At 37.6% G+C, this 24,538-nt stretch overlaps 2 protein-coding genes across 2 annotated transcripts in view; one reads left to right on the top strand and one right to left on the bottom strand.

Annotated features, from left to right (window-relative positions):
• Positions 1–24,538, top strand: part of LOC127841099 (L-threonine ammonia-lyase-like) — a 275,394-nt gene that overhangs the window by 205,637 nt on the left and 45,219 nt on the right. The gene's annotated exons all lie outside the window — the stretch shown is intronic.
• LOC127840410 (fibril-forming collagen alpha chain-like) overlaps positions 1–24,538 on the bottom strand; it is a 32,297-nt gene that overhangs the window by 5,893 nt on the left and 1,866 nt on the right. Inside the window, exons 2-21 of the mRNA XM_052368824.1 lie at positions 23,946–24,044; positions 22,782–22,824; positions 22,133–22,414; positions 20,225–21,925; positions 19,315–19,458; positions 18,716–18,866; positions 18,253–18,349; positions 17,940–17,976; positions 14,961–15,125; positions 14,638–14,742; positions 13,277–13,392; positions 12,346–12,481; positions 11,664–11,736; positions 10,407–10,470; positions 9,871–9,956; positions 4,141–4,336; positions 2,235–2,333; positions 1,070–1,112; positions 691–702; positions 7–420 (exon numbers count right to left, since the gene is read on the bottom strand). Of these exons, the coding sequence (XP_052224784.1) occupies positions 7–420; positions 691–702; positions 1,070–1,112; positions 2,235–2,333; positions 4,141–4,336; positions 9,871–9,956; positions 10,407–10,470; positions 11,664–11,736; positions 12,346–12,481; positions 13,277–13,392; positions 14,638–14,742; positions 14,961–15,125; positions 17,940–17,976; positions 18,253–18,349; positions 18,716–18,866; positions 19,315–19,458; positions 20,225–21,925; positions 22,133–22,414; positions 22,782–22,824; positions 23,946–24,044 (4,063 nt within the window). The remainder of the gene's footprint in view (positions 1–6; positions 421–690; positions 703–1,069; positions 1,113–2,234; positions 2,334–4,140; positions 4,337–9,870; positions 9,957–10,406; positions 10,471–11,663; positions 11,737–12,345; positions 12,482–13,276; positions 13,393–14,637; positions 14,743–14,960; positions 15,126–17,939; positions 17,977–18,252; positions 18,350–18,715; positions 18,867–19,314; positions 19,459–20,224; positions 21,926–22,132; positions 22,415–22,781; positions 22,825–23,945; positions 24,045–24,538) is intronic.

Genomic DNA, 24,538 nt, shown 5'->3' with positions numbered 1-24,538 from the left:
TATCACCTTTAGGGCCCTGTTGACCATCAGATCCGTTGAGTCCTTGAGGTCCAATATCACCCTTAGCCCCTTGATGACCTGGTAACCCAGGGAGCCCATTTATCCCATCCGTACCGTTATTACCAGTTGGCCCCTGTGGTCCAGTATCACCCTTAAGACCCTGTTGGCCATCAGTACCGTTGTTGCCCGGAGGCCCCTGTGGTCCAATATCACCTTTAGGGCCCTGTTGACCATCAGATCCGTTGAGTCCTTGAGGTCCAATATCACCCTTAGCCCCTTGTTGACCTGGTAATCCAGGGAGCCCATTTATCCCATCCGTACCGTTATTACCAGTTGGCCCCTGTGGTCCAGTATCACCCTTAAGACCCTGTTGGCCATCAGTACCGTTGTTGCCCGGAGGCCCCTGTGGTCCAATATCACCTTTAGGGCCCTGTTGGCCATCAGTACCGTTGTTGCCCGGAGGCCCCTGTGGTCCAATATCACCTTTAGGGCCCTGTTGACCATCAGATCCGTTGAGTCCTTGAGGTCCAATATCACCCTTAGCCCCTTGTTGACCTGGTAATCCAGGAAGCCCATTTATCCCATGCGTACCGTTATTACCAGTTGGCCCCTGTGGTCCAGTATCACCCTTAAGACCCTGTTGGCCATCAGTACCGTTGTTGCCCGGAGGCCCCTGTGGTCCAATATCACCCTTAGGGCCCGCTGCAAAATTAAAGTTTTTGTTGCCGTCAATATAAAAAGTACTGCAATTCAAATACCAGCCAATAATTGTTCATTCGTAAAATCTGATAACAAACAATAATTGCATTTTACAAATTAGCAAATCTTGATAAATTTGAAAAGTTACTAAGATATGTACACAGTATTTGGTGGCATTATCAGTTAGGTGTACGTTTTTAATATCAATACCAAAACATTTAACGATGCGTAACAAGTAACCTTGACGAAAGTACGAGTATTTTGCAGAAGGTAAACAGAACATGGCTTTCAATCGGTTTCTATAGCTAATATTGCAAGCTGAGGCCATTGCGCTTTGATTTGGATGCTCTTATTCAATAGGAACACTTACGTTGACACGTTGTGCTGTTTACACAATATTTCTGGATTTCGTTCTAAAAAGGAAAACAAAAAAACAATTTATCGTAAATCAATTGGCCGTTCAAGCGCGGTGATCCCAGTGTTAAATGTTTTGTGTATGGTAATATAATGTTCTTCTATAAAGGTAGTGAAAATGAATATTAGAATCTCTCTACTATCATCATCAGTTCCGCGAGGGTTTTGTATTGATCTCTCCAGATCGGTGACCCCGGTTTAACTAATTGGTGTTTGTCTTTGTCGTGTGTTTTATCTTGTTTCAAAATTGTATGGAAATTGGTCATTTACTTTAAAAAGGAAGTTGTTGAGTTGTTGATCTTCTGTTGGTGCAACGGGATTTTCGATTGTTTTTATTGTAAATTTGGGATGCGAAATACATGTATATATTTTTAATTCTGAATCGTGCGGTTTGTAATGACTAGATACTCACGAAGCTAAATTTTTTGCTAACTACATTTCTATGGAAGCGTATATGGTACACCCTGATGCTGTGATGATGTCAACATGACCGTATGATATGAAAAAGGCGTAAAAAAAATAAATCATCGTGTCGACTCAAACTATGATGGCAAGTTATTTTCACAAGAGCATGACGCCAAAAATTATGTTGATTTGTGGACGAAGATGATGTCGACCAAATAGTTTTTCGGGAACAGCGTGAAAAATTTACTCGAGACTTTAACCATACCATATTCCATGACGGCATGACATGATAAAGGTGTCATTGCGTAAAAAATAACTCATCGTGTCCACTGAAACTATGATGGCAAGTCATTTTCAAAAGAGCATCGACTTAGATCATGTCGACCAAATATTTTTTCGGGAAAAGCCGGAAACATTTGCGTCGAGACTTTAACTTTATGTCGTTATGGCGAGTAAAATAACGTGGGAAAAAGCTACAAAACTATGTCGACATACCATTTTGTTTCACATGAAGTCGATATAAATTAATCCGGCATGACCATATTATTGGGGTGTACCATATACGCTTCTGTACATTTCTGCTAACAACATGTCGAGCATCAATTTTTATTAAAAGAAACAAACTGAGTATTTATTTATCACGGCATTTTATTAATATGAAGAAGTAACACAACGTCAAACGAATACTGACTTGTTGATCAATTAAATGCGCTTACCTGAATGTCTTGCAGTGAAATGTTGGCTGCTGTTTGTCGCCTGACTCTGTCTCGTGGTTCTTGTACTAAAAATTGACCAATAGCTTTGGTGTCTTGTTGCTGCGGAAAAGAAATGCAACTGAGCTGTAGGGTGTGCGCAATGTGATTAAAGGGAGTATATTCCCCAGTGTACAATTACCGAAAGATATGAAAATCGAGTACCGGAATTTCTGAGTAAATGCAAACAATACAACAACAACAAATAATTTACCTTCAAAGATTTTAAGATTTATTTAATAGCCGTTAACTAAATTTTCTCTATTTTTAGCAACATGGGGAAAACAAGTCCTCAAGAATTCCATAAACACAAACGTTCGCCATTTGTTTAACGTATCAAATGAATTTGGGCATGTGTGTTACTATTAAATGATTTCGTGACATAAACGTCCAATCGGAGCGGCTCATTCCCACCGAACAAGCGTATGTAACCTGACACGATGCGTGCAAACAGTTCTTTTGCAAGAATTTACGATGATTCCAGTTGTTTAACACTTATGCACTCGTCTTCGTCACTTTGCAATGTATGTGGACATATAATAAAGAGGACCAATACAATGAATGGAACATGAATCCATTTGGAAAGTTTAAATGAAGATTTTGAAATGCAAATAAAGTTGGTTTTCTCATTTGTGTTCAAGTTGTCTTTGTTTTCAATCGTAGTATTGGAACTCAAACAAAACACCCGGAGTGCATGCGTGTTACATCATCACGATAGTCTCGTTTTCAATGTAAGCGAAATCGTCTTAAATATATGCCCAGAGATAGGTCACCTTACGATGTACGATTTCAATGTATTTATTTTGATATCGCAATCTTGCATTCTAATCTGAATGCTCTCTGCATTAAGAAAGCTAAACTATACATATGATAAAAAAATCCAAAACAGCAGTTAAAAGTATTGTATTCGCTTGTTCTTTTGCCTTGGCGTTGGGTCTTACTGCAGCTGTCAATCTATGTTCTATAAAGGGGCTTTATAATTTAAGTCGGAATTGAGCTTGCTGTTATCGCTACAGTTATTGGCGTGCACCTGCCTTTATATGAATAATCTACTTGCTATCAGAACATTGAAAAAAAACAACATAATCGTCTAACGAGATAGGGAAAAATTAATTCAGACAATCACTGGAAAATATGACAGCAAAACATGACCTTAATATACTTTATGTAAACGCTTTGTTAATCTTGGGGAATAAATTAAATAAATGATATAACGTGAAGTTAAAACGTCTTTAATCAACTCCGTAAAATTTAACACACGAAACGTAAGGTCTTGATTCATATTGACGGGTTTAGAAATCAAGCATGATGTAAAAGGGAATCAAGTGAACTATTCTGATCGATTGGTTACCAACAATCAAGATAATGCCAGTACCCACGTTCATTCAAATATGCCATCCTTCTTGATTGGCCGTGGGGATAAGTCAAACAAGATTTTGAATTCAGGAATAATATTTGCGATATCGAATGTGTTCCATGCTAACTCTTCAACACAATCCAACCAAAGAAACGTGTTTTCAAACAGTTACATTGTAAATTAACGCAGTTATCGCTATTTCATATTTGCCGTTATCAGTTTGATTTTGCTATATATACCGTTATCCTACTAAATGATCGTTGCTTTCCAAACTCCATTCGAACAAAGTATACAAGTGAAAAAAGATGGGACATTATGCGGGTCATAAACATTTATGCAAACGAAATTTTGTCAATCAATTCTCTCATAGTATATAATTCAATCACATCGAAATGGAATACATAACTATAATTGGAATGTGTTGCTATGATGTTAACCAAACGTTGTGAGTTAATAAAGTAAAGCAAACCTACCTAACCGCAATAAAACTTCATGAAGCTGCCGCAAACTTACCAAAATCATAGTACATCCAGATCTTAATATCTCCAACTCGTGATTCACTTTTTTGAGTTCTAATAATTGAAACACTGCCATCCCTGATAATCCAAATATACAACACCACTGTAATATCGTTGATATACTACATGGTCCCCAAACGAAAAGTTTTTTGTCTGTCATTTTTGTTTTGACAACAATTTCCGAAGTACCTCTGCCCTAATATTCAATCATTTTCATACATAAAGTCATTGTAGATCCCCAAGAGTTGTTGTCCATATATAAACACGCAAGTTTCGTTGCGATAAGCATATGTAAAGATAAGATGACCGCGCGATTGTAAGACATGAACCATTTAGCTTTGAAACTTTCACTCACATTGATCTAAATAGTCAGTTTCTGTATCTACTTTACTATATAAGTTAAAGGGTAAAATAGGAGAAAACCCCATCGTCGTTCACCAAGCCCTGACTATATCAACATATCCAATGATTTCAGATTAAGAATAAAGGCAACGTAAACAAAACTCTTGTATTGTATAAATACTATATACTGATACTATTTTCAACCTCCAAAAATTTCATTCTTTATTAAGAAAATTTTGTTGGTGAAAACAATGTTGGTGAAATAACCTCTAACTATGCAAAAATAAAAATATTGTTTTTGTGCAATTGTCGGTTTTTAAGTCTTTAATGTGTACGCGAATTTGGGTCTTGATTCCTGTTATGGCAAATGTTTGCGTCTCTCTGTGACATAGAGTTCCATCCTTTTTCTTGAATGTCATCGGACTTACAAACCAAGCCAATTCCGTGAAGAATGGTTACTAGAATTTAATGTCAAAATAATTGGATAAGTTGCGAAGTTGAGCGATGTTCAGTACGGGTTGAGTCACTCATGCACCCAATCGTGCGCATTTTACGTTTTAGTTCTATATCATCACGCCGTTCAACAGGGTACTTTTTTTTCTTATCAACTCTTACATGCCCAGTATCTAAAAAACTAATTCGTATTATATAAATTAAAATACAACTGAGGAACTTAACTCTCACACTGGTATTTGTTTTTCTCTGTTCTAAAAGTACCATCCGAATTTAGAAAGTCAAGCGTGAACATTTTCACGTTACAAAAAAAGTGTTGGATATAATGCATGTTGAAGTTTTTCTCAATAAACATGCACATTTGTTAATTTCACTAAGCTTCTCACGCTGTTCTAATACTTGCGAACACGTAGACACTGAAATTTGCTGTTTAATAGATTTAGCCCATGTATCGCAGCGTCCACAATATAGTTTAATGGTGTTCGTAATTCGAAGGAATTGCGTAAATAGCCCGGGATCTATTTAAAAGCCGCAAAGATATTTTATTGTCGGGCACAGAATGCGTTAAATTGGTAAAGATCGTATTTACACGAAATACAACCTAAAAGCCACGTTTTTGACGAATAACTGTCGACGAATGATGTAGGACAGCACAGTAAATCTGTTTTGCTATATTGGATTATTTTGTCACGATAAAGGATCACATTGTTAATGGTGTTTTAAAGTGTAACGAATATTATACCTATACAACTTTAAATATCCCTACTGTGCGGGTAAGAACGAGGGAGGGGCGAACGAACATACGTCAGCTCACATGATTATTTTGAGCTGTGGATGTACGGTCATAACCTCAGCCATGAAGGCGTTCTGCGAGGCTTCATTACTGAAGAGGTTTCTGTACTAACACATTAACTTTTTAAAATAAATATGATGCAACAATTTCACTTTCATTTTGGTTAATTGGGACACACTTTTTAGCTCACCTGAGCACATGGTGAGCTTTTGTGATCGCCTTTTGTTCGTCGTCCGTCGTGCGTTGTCAGTCGTACGTCGTCAACATTTTGCCTTGTGAACACTCCAGATGCCTCATTTATTTTCTGATCTTCATGAAACATGGTCAGAACATTTGTGCTATTGATACCTTGAATGAGTTTGAAACTGGGTCATGCTGGGTCAAAAACTAGGTCACTAGGTCAAAAAAAGAAAAACCTTATGAACACTGTAGAAGTCACATTTGATGCCCAATCTTCATGTAACTTTTTCAAAATGTTTGACTAAATGATATGTTGTTTGAGTTCAAAAATGGTCCCGGTCCATTGAAAAACATGGCCGCCAGGGGGCGGGGCAGTATTCCTTAAATGGCTATAGAGAAACTTTGTGAACACTCTAGAAGTCACAATTTTTGTCCAATCATCATGAAACTTGGTCATTTGTTTCCTGTGTAGTAAAGTTTGGTTTTATTATGTCATTATTATGTTACATTAAATGTATTATGTTATTTTTCATAACACAGAATGTTCATAATTAACATAACTGTTTTAGTCATTAGCACTTATGATAAGCCTATGAACTCAGAGATAGCTGAAAGAAAAACAACATGTACATAATTTTGCAGTATTTATCTCCCTTGTTTAACCTGGTTCAGTAATCTATTTTTAGTTCTGCTCTGGAAATTGGGAATATATTGATCATTGATAAATGGACTGTTCTGAGGGAAAATAGACTCTTCTGCCAGTGCTCTCAGAACTGTATAAAATAAGCTGTTTTGGCTGATTTAATCACCTCTTGATGCTTTCTTGAAAAGGAAAAAAGCTCTTGAAAAACGTTGGAATTTTGAAATAATTAAACTCTAAATTATTGTAACACAAGCATCAAGACATTTTGGCATTATTTTCTAAATTATTCTTATTATTTAGATTATTTTTATTTGGTATTTTCTAAATTAGAAAGACTCTACTTTATTTCAATAACTTTAGTAATTTCTTCTTATTTTTACATTTGATTCACTGAAATTTCCTCATCTCCATAAATTGTGTTCTTTAGATTAGGTTAAACCTATTTTCTAAACTAGATTTTTGAAGCAACTTCTAGACTTACAGTAACTAATATTTATATCAGTTTTTTACAGATTGTGAACTTCTTTTTACATTCATTAAAGTATTTGCTGTATGTTGTTCATTTTTTTTAACGATACTTAGATTCATTAGACTTGGCTTGTACCTGTTCTTAATTCTCTGTCATTGTTCTTCATTTTCCGATTTCTTGAAATAAAAGTCAGTTATTTTCGTTGAAGCTACTTTGGTTTTCACTTATAGATTAATTATTTGAGTGTTTTCAGGTGTATCTGACTGGACACATTTAGTTAATTAAATTGCAACCAGTCAGTGGTGCCATCCTGACCGGAAATAAGCGTTCGTCGAATAAATATTTCCGCATTACATAAGTGCTCACAAAGTTACATAACTCGTGACCGGTTCACTTGCGTACGTGAACGAGACCGCACTACCACACCTGGATACAACAGTTGAGTTCGAAAATGGTTTGGATCGGTAAATTCGGTAAGTTCGCAAAATTTTAAACCGAACAGGATTTACAGATGTATGGTTGTTTCCTAAGTCAGTTATAATTGAAAGTTGTATTCCTTTGTTAAAGACTAGACTCAGAGATCAGTATGTATCTGAGTTGAGAGTTAATGTTGATTCATCCACTTCATTACTTTTTTTATAAGGAACTTAAACCTGTATTTGAAAGATCTGTGTATTTAGATGTCATTGACAATAAAACACATACAAACGTGATTGCTAAAATACGTCTTTCGTCACAGAACCTGTTTTTATGAAACTGATAGACATTATAACATTATCAGAAATGAAAGAATTTGTACTTTATGTGATCTCAACGATTTAGAAGACGAATATCCCTTTTGACTTAGATGCCCATTTTATTTAGAAGAAAGATCTAAATACATATCGAAATACTATTCAATAAGACCAAGTATGCATACATTTTTGAAACTTTTAAATAGTAATAATAAAGGTACCCTTCGGAATTTAGCAATTTACTGTATAACATGCTTTAAGAAAAGAACTGATTTTATTTTTGTTTAACTCAACGTTTATAGTGGTTATTTATATACCGTTTGATATGAAATGCATATACTGTGTTTTTATCTGTTGATGCAAATTTTTGCTGATATTTTCAGTGTATTATGTAATGAAATTTGATTGTTTTGCTGTTTCCTCTGGGTTTTTTTTGTTGCTTTTATATATAGTTGAGTATGAATACTCAATTCAGTGTGCACATAAACACACAACACTCTCACGAGTGATTTATTATTATCTTTAATTACGGTATTTTTTCACGTATGTATGAATGTTTTGTATTGACCACGATGAGCTGAATAAAATATTTGTTCTGTTCTGTTCTGGTAAAAAAACATGGCCGCCAGGGGGGATCTTTTTCCTAATATTTATATAGTAAAAAAGCTTGTGAACAATCTAGAAGTCACATTTTTTACCTAATCATCATGAAATTTTGTCAAAACATTAGTTATGTAGAGGTCTCGGACGAGTTTGAAAATGGTCGTGATCAGTGAAAAACATGGCCGCCAGGGGGTGGGGCAGTTTCTTTATTTGTTTATATTGAAAACATGTGAACAGTCTAGAAGACACATTTTTTACCAATCTGCATGAAATTTGGACATATCTTGGAAGAGTTCAAAAATGGTTCAGGTCTGTTAATAAAACATGGCCGGCAGGGAATCATTTGTTGTTCATCCTTCATGAAACTTGATTAGAACATTTTTTCCATTGATAGCTTGGGCTGCAAAGAACAGGTCATTTCTTTTTATCTTAGGTGAGAGACTTTGGGCCTTTCAGGCCCTCTTGTTAAAAATATCTTCATATCAATTAAAAAAGGACAGTATCGTAAAATTCACACAAAGTGGGAAGAACGTATGGGGCAAGACTTTTGTCTTACGTGCAAACAAGGAAATCCATTATCGTTCGTGTAAATAATAGTATTTGCCAAAATAATTGTAAAAGTCGATGTAATATACAATTTCGCATACGCCATAAAATGTTGTGCTCTACATAAATCACCCGTTTCACCCCTGACTTGAATAACCAAATGTAACGGCAAGAGAAGAAGATACACCCCATACACACACAAACGGAAGAAAGTATACACCGACATACCATGAACCGTATATTTCTTGATACACAACATACAACGCATATTAAACCAGTTTAGGACGCACGAATCACGACGGGAAATCCAAAAACCTTGCTTCCAGACCGTTCCTGAAAGGTAGAAAAATAATATAGAAGACAAGCGTCAACTTCACACAAACAACTAAAAGTGTAAAGTTAAACATATTACGCGCATATTCAATCGTATTAATATTATCCACCAGATGCATAATTCAGTAAAGATTAATTAACCAGATTAACACACAAATGAAAGAGCGTCTGAAAGAACGTTATTCATATCTAATTATTTTTGTTCTTTTGCTTCAGCATCACTTACTATTTATTGTCTATGCAATTCGTGCATATACGAGAAAGGAAGAACGTTAATATAAGAGCTACATTTTTGTCACACTCGTTGCTACAAAAAGAGAACTTTATACATATAAATTTTGGTATGGATTGGATAATATAGGATTTCTCATATATAACCGAATGAATAGTGTGTCCCTATACGTTTACTATTATTTTCGACTGTGTGGTGACGATCTCTATATATTATCAACGCGGTGGGCCAGTAGAGGAAGTAGTCGACTGACATTCCGATCAGACAGTCGTCAAATCGACACAAGCACACCGCTATGCTTAACCCCCACATCAATGAAAAAATGCGCGATGCAAAGTATCTTCAATAATAATCAGTGCGCGCACACTTTAGATAAAGAAATAACGGAACAACTTACGTGCTCTGAAGGACCTGGAATACAACCTGGCCTCCTCGGGCGTCGATCCTGCCGTTGTTAATAGCCGCGCGACAGATTGGTAGGTTCTGCAAATAAACATGGTAACAAGAAAGCATTCTATTACCGTGTAATCTAAAGTAAGTAATCTGAACTGTTACTTGAATTTCTGCATCTATACATCTGTAAATAATCGATGGTTTTGAGTTTAGATACATTAAACAACATTTACTTAAATACCATGACGCAACCCCATACATGAACACATGTATACTGTAAGGAAGTTATTTTACAGTTTAGGACCGCTCGTTTGTCGTTCCATAATTTAGCTCAAGAAGTTTAGCGCGTTCAATCATCAAACTGTAGTTAATTCTTATTGTTAACTAAAGGCGTCCATTCTTTCCATAAACGTAAATTTTTAACAAATAACTCGTTTTTACGTTGCATGAATAAAAGATGCGTCAGCACATTACGTTTCATGTGTTATTGCTTTTGTTTGCAGAATAATCGACATGACAATCAGTAGACGATGTACTTACCACGGAATATTTCGTAGCTACAAATTGGGGGTTCAAGTTGGTACAGCCTTGTGGACATTCCGCTCTGTAACGAAACCACAGAGTTGGAAAAGTAGCACTGTCCTCCGCTTTTATAACCAAAATACAACTTATGCGAGTACTGAATGCCAAACTAAGTTAATATTATCTCAGAAGGTACAGTCAAACGTAAAGACACTGTGATCTTGATGAAATTATTACTACCTCGCTTAAATGGAATGTAAGTAAACACATAAACATACAGCATAAATCCTTTACTATAATGTTGCATGTTCCTAGTGTACGCGTAGGTAATACAATTATTCAATTAGTATAAGTTGCAGTTACATTTTTACAACAAGTCCTGATTGTGTATGTGAGGTTTCACGTGAAGTCGCATTTTAAAACGTTCAAGTTTGTGTAACCTATTTGTCAAAGTTTGTTACAATATAGAAGCACTAGCGCAACTGGAGGATTTACCCTGACTGTTAATTAAGTCGCGTTGTGAGGAAACTGGGCATAATGCATGTGCGTAAAGTGTCTTCCCAGATTAGCCTGTGCAGTCCGCACAGGCTAATCAGGGACGACACTTTCCGCCTTAATTGAATTTTTGCCAAGAAGAGACTTCATTTAAACGAAAAATGCCATAAAAGCGGAAAGTGTAGTCCCAGATTAGCCTGTGCGGATTTCACAGGCTAATCTGGGACGACACTTTACGCACATGCATTATGCATTAGTTTTCTCAGAACACGACTCAATTTATCAACAGTATTTCAGTCAGAAGCCGGAAGTCATGGGGAGAATGGCCGTACAATAATGTCACGATCAATCACCACACAAGTTATGTGGCCCGGCTGGCCATGGAATAGAACCAGCGATCCTCGGGTTTATATTCAAGCGCTCGAACAAATGAATTAGGCGGCCCGGTCCCGATCAGGACAAAAATTTCTACATTTTGTAATCGACTACAAATTTCAAACACAAATATGACCGTCCTATACATCTTAGTCAAAACTCAACTAATCTCGAGGTACAAACATATTTTAATTACCGCTGTATGATCTTGCATTACATGAAAATTCGCATATGGGCAATACACTTAAGGCCACTCTCATTTGCATGACAATACATAACCTCGTTGATATAAAATATATTTACCTGAATCTAACGTTAATTTACGGGAAACACCTCCGGTAACTGAGTAACGAAAACAACCGTAGTCATTCCCTATGCAATTGTTTACGAATGACAGTTACATACCCGCACACAGCGCCATCTTGCGCACACACTTGGAACGGTTGGTCACATGAGAAAGACGTCAGGTTGTGATACACTGAAACCATTAAAAACAATTCAACTATGTTGCTGAAATAGCCTTATATCGGAATGGTGAAAGTGATGTTCTTGAGAAAAAAACTAGTATCTGTTGCTATTTCGAGTTGAGCGAAAAACTTGATGTTTTGATCGTGTTGCTAAACTAGTCATATTCGCTTTATGAATGTTGACATACATGTATACAGGATGCTGAATACATGCTGAGTTCGCTTGTTGACTGCCCGTGTTCAGTGAGAAATAACTCGTGTATTATACAAATGTTACTGTTTCTTCGCTAAAATACCTGTGATTTACACGGATATATTACGGATTTAAACTTTGTAATTGACTATTGAGAATTGTGGAGTGAAAAACAACAACAATTTAGACACTACATGTATATTATGTTGCACGTTTAAAACATGTTAACGACGTGAAAGATATAAAACAAAAGAAATTGCGTTTAAGTACATTTAGCATTTAAATACCACTCGTTATTATGCAAAAATATGTTCTTAAAAACAAAATTCTACCAGCACTTACGAATAAACCTTGCTGATGTACCGAAACAAATTCTCAATGGTTTAAGAACAAGTACACGTTGAGCAGTCATGACGCTTATACGCACCGAAGAAAGAGGCGGTGAAAGTTCCCTGATCTGTGACGGAGGTACACTGATACTCCCCGGAGTCGTTCGTGGACAGGAACCGGAACACGATGTCCTCGTTCGGCAGGATATTGTGCGAGGGCAAACCGCCATGAACCTTGTAGTATGAGAATTATTTGTCATTGCCTCGGCAATATAAGCCTATTTGCTTACACGGGTTTTTACTCGCTCTGACCAATTTTACTGTGGAAATATTTTTTTCATAATATTCAATTTCAGAATGATGATTTTGTAATTAGATGGATTATGAATATATTTTGCTTAGTGTTGATTTAATTTGAATAGTGTGGTGGTATTTGTTAATGTTTCTGTTTAAAACAAAATAAGTATTTCTAACTTTCTTAATTTTAGCAACTGGTTTCAGGATGTACATGATTTAGTTGAAAAGACGATGAAGCAAAATACTTATTAATTTTCGAGTTTTTACTACAAATAACAGAAAATATTTGCTGGTGTTGATGTTTTCACTTAGTAACGCTTCTGATGGTAGTACATAAGGATGATGCTGTAACTGAATCAAGTGATATCATCGGGACGTAGTCTTTCTATTGTTCGATCATTATTAACATAAATATCCACAATGTATGCATTAAATAATCAATTTTTATTTTGGTTTATGTTTCACGACTGTAAATAGCATAATAGCTGATTACCACCCTGATACATAAATCATTTGAGAAATTATGCAGTTATTTATTATTTTGTTTTCCCACCACTGACATTTATTATGTTAAATAATATGTACACTACTTATTACTGAACTATCACTTTCTTTTTAAATGACCTCTTGATATGTCTAAAATAACATGGATAAGAGTGACGACGTACTATGTTCAAGTCTTCATAAATATCTATACGGTACTGTTATGTTCATGTACAGATGTGCTCATACCTTGGAGTAAGTGGTTACATGTTGCTTGACATTCTGTACCGTACATCCGTCATCCACGGTATCCCCTGGACGCACGGAAACGAACCTCCGCACAGGCGTCACAATCGCTTGGCCAGCTACGGACAATGATAAAAGTACATGTAGTGATTGTACGATATATTTTTTATGGGGATAAGTGCGTATTTTACATTAAAATGCGTCCCGTCTGGTCTGATTATTAATAATTTAAAACAAATATCAATTTATATGTGCACTGCATGTATATTTATTGGGTTTACAGCCATGAAATGAACATGACGTTTAGTCATGTAAATTATGTATTATGTAAGAAAAAATATAAATTATCATATGAAATGATTTCCTTTTATGTTACCCAACAAAACCTTATCAACCTCCAGGATAAGATTCGACTGGTTCAGAAATCCATTTCAAGTCCCTGCATGCCTCCACAACAAACCACTTAATGATTGTCGATTCACAGTTTTGTCATTATCAGAATTTGGGTAAATTTCCGAGCGGAAAATTTGCGAATGCCCATTATTTGTCAATTTTGAAACTTAAAACGCTCAGCTTACTCGCCGATTCTATTTATTTTATCTATGCTCATGCAATGTACTTGTTATCAAAACATGTATTTATTTAGTCTTCAAAAAAACAATAGTTCAAGGAAGGTGCATCTTAAGCTATTCAAACTGGCCACAAGTTAACTCGCCAACTTGTCACTTGATAGAGTTTCGCAAATAATTATAAACTTTTGACTTTATTAACCTTGGTTGTCATATTAATATCAATATTTAAAAAATGAGCGTTGTTAAATGTTGTCCAAACATTCATCACTTGTCGTCCCAGTTAATTGTGAATTTTGATTGGACGAATCTTCTATGTACCGATTTTATTGTGCATTTTGATTGGTCGTATCTCCAATTTGCCTAGCTAGTTGTGAATTTTGATTGGTCGAATCTTGTATCGGCCGCTGTTTGTGTACTTGCTGCATATCCCCCGTTTTGAACGATTTTTGTAAGGGGCTAGCAAACTTATTCGATTTTCGTTCAATGGTCAATAAATATAAATGATTATTAAATTATGTCCTCGATATATGAGCCTTGATCTGAGAAAACTGGGCTTAATGGATGTGCGTGAAATGTCATCCAAGATTAGCCTGTGCAGTCCACCAGGCTAATCAGGGACGACACTTTCCGCCTAAATTGTATTTTCGGTAAGGATGGACTTCCTTGAAACTTCAAATACCATAAAAGAGGAAAGTGTCGTCCATGATTAGCCTGTGCGGACAATTTATGCACATGTATTAAGCCCCGTTGTCTAAAAACGCGGCTCAGAAAGTCTGAAAATATGTTGCCTACCTGACACATTCAGAATGAATGTCTTGGTGGTGGTGCCAAGGATGTTGTTGGCCTTGCAGATGTATCTACCCGAGTCCCCCACCTGCACTGCGTCTATTGCGATACCTAAAGTAATCATGGTAACCGTGTTTGAACACACTGGTTTTTATTGTGTTGAGTATGTTGCATGTTTTCAGACAATTATATTTATGTTTGCATAAATTGTCAATGTATGAGCTCAATACGAAAGTATGAAAATACTGACATCTATTAAATGGCACAGCTGTAAAATATTCATATATGTTGTTAACGAGCTTAATTACAAAGATGTTTTATTATCCCACCTATTGGTGTATTCACAGTTCTGTTCGCCGGGATTTCGCCGTTGTCTCTCAACCAGGTGACCGTCGGCTCCGGGTTGCCGGCGACGACGCACGGCAGCAGGATTGTATTGCCAACGACTGTGGTGACGGTCTCTTCACCGGTGCCGCCTTCAAACGTCGGCACCTCTAGAAAGAGATGTGTGGATAATTACACGTGTATTTATTTAATTAAGTTTTCCAGCAAACGACAAAAGTTGTTATCCAGATCTCAAAAACTATGAAAAACCATTTTTAATCTTGATGTAAAAACTATATCCGACCAATTTATACACAAATGACGATATGCATACAAAGTTGATAAGTTAATGCAGTGAAGAAATTTTAAATTCTTTTGATACAGTAAGCTTACTTTGAATCACATATTTGCTTGTTTTCTTAAATTTATTACTTAAATTGACACTTTAAACTCACGTTCGTTGAAAGGCTGTGCTACTTTAATTAATACAAAGACTTCAATAATACAGTATTCAATAAGTGTCACATCCACATTTTGCGACAGTGCGTCTTTTCCCCGTTCGCAAAGTCGCCGTAATTGACGGACCATTAGCGCGAGCGCAAAAGATTGGAAACATTCCCACTCCGTTTGACGCAGACCGCAGATCAGATGCAAGATTATGCAAGATTTTGAAATCGCAGGACAAACGCATGCTTTTGATGAAAACAAGTAAAGTGAGGCCGACGCGCGCGCACGTTTGTTAATTTTCAAAACGACTCTAGTGAGTCTACTTAAGATGCGGTTTACGTGCTTGCTTGGAAAAGCTTGGAAACATTCCCACTGCGTTTGACGCAGACCGCAGATCAGACGCGAGATTTTGAAATCGAAGGACAAACGCATGCGTTTTATGAAAACAAGTAAAGTAAGGCCGACGCGGTCACATCGCGGTCAACGCACGTTCGTTCATTTTCAAGACCGCTCTAGAGTCTACTTATGATGCGGTTTATGTAAGTGCTTTGTGCATCCAACGCACGGCGAATAATATTCAAACGTTCAAAAGCCACTGTGCATCATGTAAATATCTTTTTATTTAAAGAGTGTATTACCGGATTGGTGGCCAATAATGGAAATATGATTGCAGTGAAATACCTACTCATGCCGTCGATTTGACCCACAGAGTTTCCCCCTTTGCTTTGAACAAACAATTACATACATCAGCAGACTTGTCAAAGTTAAGAATAGCATGGCAACTCATGTTAAGGTAACTAATCGCCATGTGACTTTTAAACTAGTTACTTAAATAATGTGTCGAGTTGGCTAAGAAGCGGCTTCCTTTCAGTCACTGAACGTACTTGATTACTTAAAGTAGCATTACTGCTCAAAATCAACGAAAGTTTCGTACATTTCGTAAAATAAACTTAACCATATTAAAAATCAGTGTTCCTTATGGCAATTGCCGAAATTTCAACGCCAGATGGGGTCTGGTAAAATAGATGTTTATAGATACAAAATGCTCGTTGTTTTTCCATGTTAATTTCCCGCAACGATATCTATTCATACGACACATGAACACTAACATGGTGTTCGTGTGTCGTATGAATAGATATATTCGCGGGAAATTAAAATGGAATTAATTGTGGTCACAAATGAATAAAAACGAGCATTTTGTATCTACAAAAATCTATGTAATCATACCACATCCAGCGTTGAAAATGTGGCTATTGCTATAAGGAACACATGTGTTAACTTTTTTTTACGAAATATTTTACGAAATTTTCGTTGATTTTTAGCGTTATAGAGACTTTAATTTATGCGCTTGCGTTGACCTGCGACTGCTGCTTGAAACATCTTTTCGATATTTATGGTGGTTTAGGAATTATATTCAAGCGAATGAATAAAATCAAAAGAAGATGCGATTTAAATTTTGTAAACGTGCGTCTATCGCAATCTCCTTGAGGTAACAGCCAGGAGTCTATTCCAGACGTCGAACGGTACCTTTATAGACATCGTAGGTCGTCTGCAAAGATACTTTGCGTTCCTCGGCGAGAAAATTTCGAGTTAAACAGCGTGCGTTGGACATAAGTTCTATGCACGATGTGAAAATCAACAAATATGTGATTAGCTTGAGATGACCGCGCGTCGGCGTTACGTTATCCGTGAGTACTAAATCGAGCGTTTTGCGTGCAGTTTTCTTTTGGCGTAGGGATATGACCTAGGCTCCCGCATGATGGACGCACGTCAAACGCATGATACGAAGCTCACTTAAGTGGTTTTGGATATCTCCCGAAATTAGAGTGGTTAATAGTATGGAAGATGAATATTGTGTTATGATTTTGTTGCGATGTGGCTGTTTAGTTGGAAGATTAACAAATACATTTCAAATTTAATGGAAGCCAACCACGTGTCCATTAATACTCATTAAGTAGTTACTTTCAAGGAGGCGCTTTGGCAAGATGTGTATTCATTAATGTTATTGTTTAAAAAGTTTCTCTCATTAGAACGTTAATTGTAAATGTTAATGTTAGTACATTATATTTCATTGATATATAAATATTTACTTTATGAATGGTCCTATGTTTAGAAATAACAATGTGTAAAGTTATTATATGTGCTTATTGTATGACACTCTTGCGTAGATGCATTAACACAAAGTTAGGACCAATGGTGAAATGCGTTAACCCCAAATGATATTTCCTGAAATTTCGCTGCGCATTGATGTTATCAGTTAATCTGTTGTTTTCTTGTTTTCATTGATAAGGAAACTGAAACATGCGAACAGCAGGAATGATCCACTTGCTAACTTGCAGTGTTAAAACTGCCGTATCTGGCTGTGCTTTGTGTTTAAAAAAAACAACAGCTGATACAAATTGCGTTGGGCCTTTAATATCTGCCTCAAAAGTTGTACGGCCGATCCCGCAACGGCTGCACCGGCCTCAGTTCGAATAGAATCCAACATCTTAAAATTGTTATTCAACAATATACTAAGCTTTAAAGATAACACTTACTCAAATTTTGACAGCAATCGTTATCCGGTGATTTGCCCTACAAGCATTGTGATTGTTATTCGACATTTTAACGAAATGCAATTCAGAAGTCATGATAAATTTATTTAACTTTAAAGAATTCTTCATAAGTTTATAGAACATAACGTCAATGTCTAGGATAATACAAGTTGTTCCACTGAAATCTACAACTTATTTCAACAAAGTTATATATGCATGTAATTATTTTGAAATACGTCCGAATGTATTCATAAATAATTTATTATGAAATTGCTCAGAGTGCCAACACAAAAAAATGTTTGACCAAGTTACATACCGGTGCCCCTTGTTCCCCTTTCAGTCCTTGTGGTCCAGTGAATCCCGGCTCACCCTTGACGCCAGATTCACCCTTTATACCCTGCAAACCAATACCCCTGAAACGACAGAAGTACACTTTATTTTCACGTTTTATGACACTAACCAGCGCTTGTCTGCATGATCTTTTAGATAGTACACGATACATACTTTAAGGAATCTAAAATCAATGTTATTTATAGTATAGTTACCATTTACCACAGTTACAACAGATTGTAAGTATACTGAGCTGTTTTGAAAACAATTTTAAAAATCCAAATAAACCATAACACGTTGATTTAAACTAATAGCAACAAAATGAGCAATATACTTGAACACGCGCTATTACTTGCAAAACATATTTTGAAATTATGGCCGTAAGCCATCATCACAATAACCGCAGATAGCAGCTACTTGTGTAGATATTTTAGACAACATGAACTTACGTTGCCCCTGTCTCACCCTTCGCCCCAGTTGGTCCCATTTCACCCTTCAGTCCCGGTGCTCCAATAAGACCGTTTAAACCGGACGGCCCTGTGTCACCTTTTTGTCCAGGACTTCCGGTGTCTCCTTTCTGTCCTGGCAGCCCTGAAATTCCTGAAAATAGATATTGCAAGGCTGAATCTTCTTCTAATTGAAGGGTTGAAGATGATTTCCTTATTACTGATTTGAAATGAATTTCAATGTGTGCGGTTATCGTTTCTGATTTTATATTTTGTTCGTATTTTTGCTTTTGCAATGAAGAAATATACGTTCCAAAAATAACATCATTTGGTTAATTTTATGATTGTCCTTTATTAATTTCTTAATACTTGTTGAAGATGTAACACTGCGTAGTCTACTGCCGTTAAAGGACAGAGTTTGTCGCTCTTCAAGAGAACAAATCGTGCTCCGAATGTTTACGATTCCATGGCGATTTTAATATTGAAGTAAAATTCTAGACAAACTTATTTAAGTTTGTCGATGTTTAACCCTACGTGGAAAGTAAAATTCTAAATTTAAGACCGAACGTAAACAATAAGTAATGTGTGTATATTGTAAGTACCTTGAGTCCCAGGTTCTCCCTTCACTCCAGGAAGCCCCTGTACGCCATTGGCTCCGTCTCGACCATCTACACCATCAGTGCCATTTCCTCCCTTTTGTCCAGGGCTGCCGGTGTCTCCTTTCTGTCCAGGTAGGCCGGCAATTCCTCCAAAAATTAAGTGCAGGTAAGCAGTTGTAGAGCAAATTCAATAATCCGCAACATTATCATGAGAAACATTCCCGCTAATCTTTTGTTAAAGGCAAGTGACCAAATGCATATAATACAGGGCATCAAACACTAAATTTACAAAAGCTAGTGTCACTGCCTTTGAACGATCAATAACAAACATCGGACGCTCAACTCGGTTCAAGAGCGCACCAAACCGTACACGCATCCCAACATTAGTCTTTTTAATGGTTCTACGCTATTGTCTACAAAGAAATAAATTCACCTAATCCGCCTAATTCACTACAAGGATTAATTCTGGGGTCACCGTCTTGGAACGGTCAATGCAAGGCGCTTCGAAACTCACACTTAGCCCACAATTAATTACTCAAACAGACGCGTAAATAATATAATGACATTTTTTTGTTCACACAGCTTTATTAGATCATTTTGATTAAAGTGCAATTTAATTTCTAAATTGTTTATTATGCCGCAGGTCAGCAGGATAGCAACATTTTGATGCACAATGTAATGAAGTTCATACAAATAATACCTTCATTTTCCTATTATTGAAAATTGTGTACCTTTAAAATATTGCAGAAAGAACACTGCGAACCGCTTTGCCATTTGAGAATGAAGCTTTTTGCTTAACGAACAAACATGATGTTTTTGTCCGTGTATTACTCGATTGCTACAACTAAAAAGAGTATCACATAGTTAAACTGAGTTTTAAACAATTGGAGCAAATCGTCACACGGTGTATTACCTTGCGTTCCAGGTTCACCCTTTACTCCCTGGAAGCCTTGCTCTCCCTTGGCTCCGTCTCGGCCGTCTACACCGTCAGTGCCATTAACTCCTTTCTCCCCTTTCATACCATCCTTGCCAGTAGAACCAATGGGACCTTGGGGTCCTTGAATACCCGGCTCTCCCTTGTCCCCAACCTGACCCGGTAAACCACTTAAACCGTGTTCTCCTTTCTCTCCTTTGACTCCTTGAATCCCAATCTCTCCTTTCAAGCCTTGTTCCCCTTTTTGTCCCGAGGGCCCGGTCGCTCCTGAATCCCCTTTAATCCCCTGTATTCCTTGATTTCCAATATCCCCTTTCAGGCCTTGCTCTCCTTTTTGTCCTGATGGTCCAATAGAACCGGTCGTACCTATATCTCCCTTCTCTCCTTTATTTCCAGGGGTACCAGCTGTTCCCATGTCGCCTTTCTGTCCTTCCGTCCCATTAAGCCCATCTCTTCCCGATGGACCCATGTCTCCCTTTAAACCTGGTGCACCCATTTCACCCTTTGAACCACTTAACCCAAGATCACCTTTATCTCCTTGCTCCCCTTTTTGTCCCATTTGTCCCGGTAATCCGCCAAGACCACGAAGGCCTGGGTCCCCTTTCTCCCCAGGTTCTCCTTTAGACCCATTCAGACCATCAAGGCCTTTCTGACCTTGACTTCCTGTGCTACCTTGATCGCCTTTGTCGCCCTTGTCTCCTGACAACCCCATGCTGCCAATTGCACCTGTGTCACCTTTAGACCCGTCCTTTCCCGGTAGACCTTCTTTACCCTGTTCCCCCTTCTCTCCTTTACCACCATCAGTTCCGTTTTCACCCTTCTCTCCTTTAAACCCGTTTACACCAGGTTCGCCTTTTTGCCCCTGACTTCCCACTAATCCAAGTGGTCCTTGCGATCCCGTGTCACCTTTATCTCCCTTTGGCCCGTCGGAACCATTTGTTCCATCAGATCCGTTCAATCCTTGAGGCCCTTGTGGTCCAATGTCACCCTTAGGTCCAATATCACCCTTTGCTCCCTGTTGACCATCAGATCCGTTCAAACCCTGAGTCCCTTGTGGTCCAATGTCACCCTTAGGTCCAATATCACCCTTTGCTCCTTGTTGACCATCAGATCCGTTCAATCCCTGTGGCCCTTGTGGTCCAATATCACCCTTAGGTCCAATATCACCCTTTGCTCCCTGTTGACCATCAGATCCGTTCAATCCCTGAGACCCTTGTGGTCCAATGTCACCCTTAGGTCCAATATCACCCTTTGCTCCCTGTTGACCATCAGATCCGTTCAAACCCTGAGTCCCTTGTGGTCCAATGTCACCCTTAGGTCCAATATCACCCTTTGCTCCTTGTTGACCATCAGATCCGTTCAATCCCTGTGGCCCTTGTGGTCCAATGTCACCCTTAGGTCCAATATCACCCTTTGCTCCCTGTTGACCATCAGATCCGTTCAATCCCTGAGGCCCTTGTGGTCCAATATCACCTTTAGGGCCCTGTTGACCATCAGATCCGTTGAGTCCTTGAGGTCCAATATCACCCTTAGCCCCTTGTTGACCTGGTAATCCAGGGAGCCCATTTATCCCATCCGTACCGTTATTACCAGTTGGCCCCTGTAGTCCAGTATCACCCTTAAGACCCTGTTGGCCATCAGTACCGTTGTTGCCCGGAGGCCCCTGTGGTCCAATATCACCTTTAGGGCCCTGTTGACCATCAGATCCGTTGAGTCCTTGAGGTCCAATATCACCCTTAGCCCCTTGTTGACCTGGTAATCCAGGGAGCCCATTTATCCCATCCGTACCGTTATTACCAGTTGGCCCCTGTGGTCCAGTATCACCCTTTAGACCCTGTTGGCCATCAGTACCGTTGTTGCCCGGAGGCCCCTGTTGTCCAATATCACCTTTAGGGCCCTGTTGGCCATCAGTACCGTTGTTGCCTGGAGGCCCCTGTGGTCCAATATCACCTTTAGGGCCCTGTTGACCATCAGATCCGTTGAGTCCTTGAGGTCCAATATCACCCTTAGCCCCTTGTTGACCTGGTAATCCAGGAAGCCCATTTATCCCATCCGTACCGTTATTACCAGTTGGCCCCTGTGGTCCAGTATCACCCTTAAGACCCTGTTGGCCATCAGTACCGTTGTTGCCCGGAGGCCCCTGTGGTCCAATATCACCCTTAGGGCCCGCTGCAAAATTAAAGTTTTTGTTGCCGTCAATATAAAAAGTACTGCAATTCAAATACCAGCCAATAATTGTTCAATCGTAAAATCTGATAACAAACAATAATTGCATTTTACAAATTTGCAAATCTTGATAAATTTGAAAAGTTACTAAGATATGTACACAGTATTTGGTGGCATTATCAGTTAGGTGTACGTTTTTAATATCAAAACCAAAACATTTAACGATGCGTAACAAGTAACCTTGACGAAAGTACGAGTATTTTGCAGAAGGTAAACAGAACATGGCTTTCAATCGGTTTCTATAGCTAATATTGCAAGCTGAGGCCATTGCGCATTGATTTGGATGCTCTTATTCAATAGGAACACTTACGTTGACACGTTGTGCTGTTTACACAATATTTCTGGATTTCGTTCTAAAAAGGAAAACAAAAAAAATTATCGTAACTCAATTGGCCGTTCAAGCGCGGTGATCCCAGTGTTAAATGTTTTGTGTATGGTAATATAATGTTCTTCTATAAAAGTAGTGAAAATGAACATTAGAATCTCTCTACTTTCATCACCAGTTCCGCGAGGGTTTTGTATTGACCTCTCCAAATCGGTGACCCCGGTTTAACTAATTGGTTTTTGTCTTTGTCGTGTGTTTTATCTTGTTTCAAATTGTATGGAAATTGGTCATTTGCTTTAAAAAAGAAGTTGTTGAGTTGTTGATCTTCTGTTGATGCAACAGGATTTTCGATTGTTTTTATTGTAAATTTGGGATGCGAAATACATGTATATATTTTAATTTCTGAATCGTGCGGTTTGTAATGACTAGATACTCATGAAGCTAAATTTTTTCGCTAACTACATTTCTATGGAATCGTATATGGTACACCCTGATGCTGTGATGATGTCAACAAGACCGTATGATATGAAAAAGGCGTAAAAAAATAAATCATCGTGTCGACTTAAACTATGATGGCAAGTCATTTTCTCAGGAGCATGACGCCAAAAATTATGTTGATTTGTGGACGTAGATGATGTCGACCAAATAGTTTTTCGGCAACAGCGGGAAACATTTACTCGAGACTTTAACCATACCATATTCCATGACGGCATGACATGATAAAGGTGTCATTGCGTAAAAAATAACTCATCATGTCCACTGAAACTATGATGGCAAGTCATTTTCACAAGAGCATCGACTTAGATCATGTCGACCAAATATTGATTCGGGAAAAGCCGGAAACATTTGCGTCGAGACTTTAACTTCATGTCGTTATGGCGAGTAAAATTAAGTGGGAAAAAGCTACAAATGTATGTCGACATACCATTTTATTTCACATTAAGACGATATAAATTAATCCGGCATGACCATATTATTTGGGTGTACCATATACGCTTCCGTACATTTCTGCTAACAACATGTCGAGCATCAACTTTTATTTAAAGAAACAAACTGAGTCAAATTTATATATCACGACATTTTATTAATATGAAGAAGTAACACAACATCAAACAAATGCTGACATTTTTATCAATTAAATACGCTTACCTGGATGTCTTGCAGTGAAATGTTTGTTGCTGTTTGTCGTCTGACTCTGTCTCGTGGTTCTTGTACTAAATATTGACCAGTAGCTTTGTTGTTTTGTTGCTGAGAGAAAGAGAGTAAAGTGAGCTATTGGGTGTATGCTATGAGCTTTGTGCAAACATATATGATTTGACTGTCAACATTTTATTCTCACAATAGTAAACCAACATACGAATTTGAACGAGGAATAGTGTATGCAATTAATTTACAATCTTTATATGGCACCACCAATAAAATCTCGTTTGCTGCAATTAAATTGTTCATAAATAAGTTTACGCCGATACCGACACGTTTAAACCTTTATATTGCTGACAGTGTATCTAAAATGTGTATTAACGTCGTAAGAACCTATCTTACAGATTAATGGGGTCTTTTCCCATCAGTGTACATATATTATGTTTTACAAGTGAAGCAGAAAATAATCTGCACTAGAAAAGTGTACACTCGATTATTTTTAAGTATTGTTTCTCCTAATTTGTGTTCTTTTTTATTCATCAGCGAATAATATGTTTTGAAAAAAAAGTAAAACGATGGTATATACAATTATACGCAAATTA

This window comes from Dreissena polymorpha, chromosome 8 (assembly GCF_020536995.1).
Source record: "Dreissena polymorpha isolate Duluth1 chromosome 8, UMN_Dpol_1.0, whole genome shotgun sequence".
NCBI lineage: Eukaryota > Metazoa > Mollusca > Bivalvia > Myida > Dreissenidae > Dreissena > Dreissena polymorpha.
This window is presented reverse-complemented; position numbering and strand designations above follow the sequence as displayed.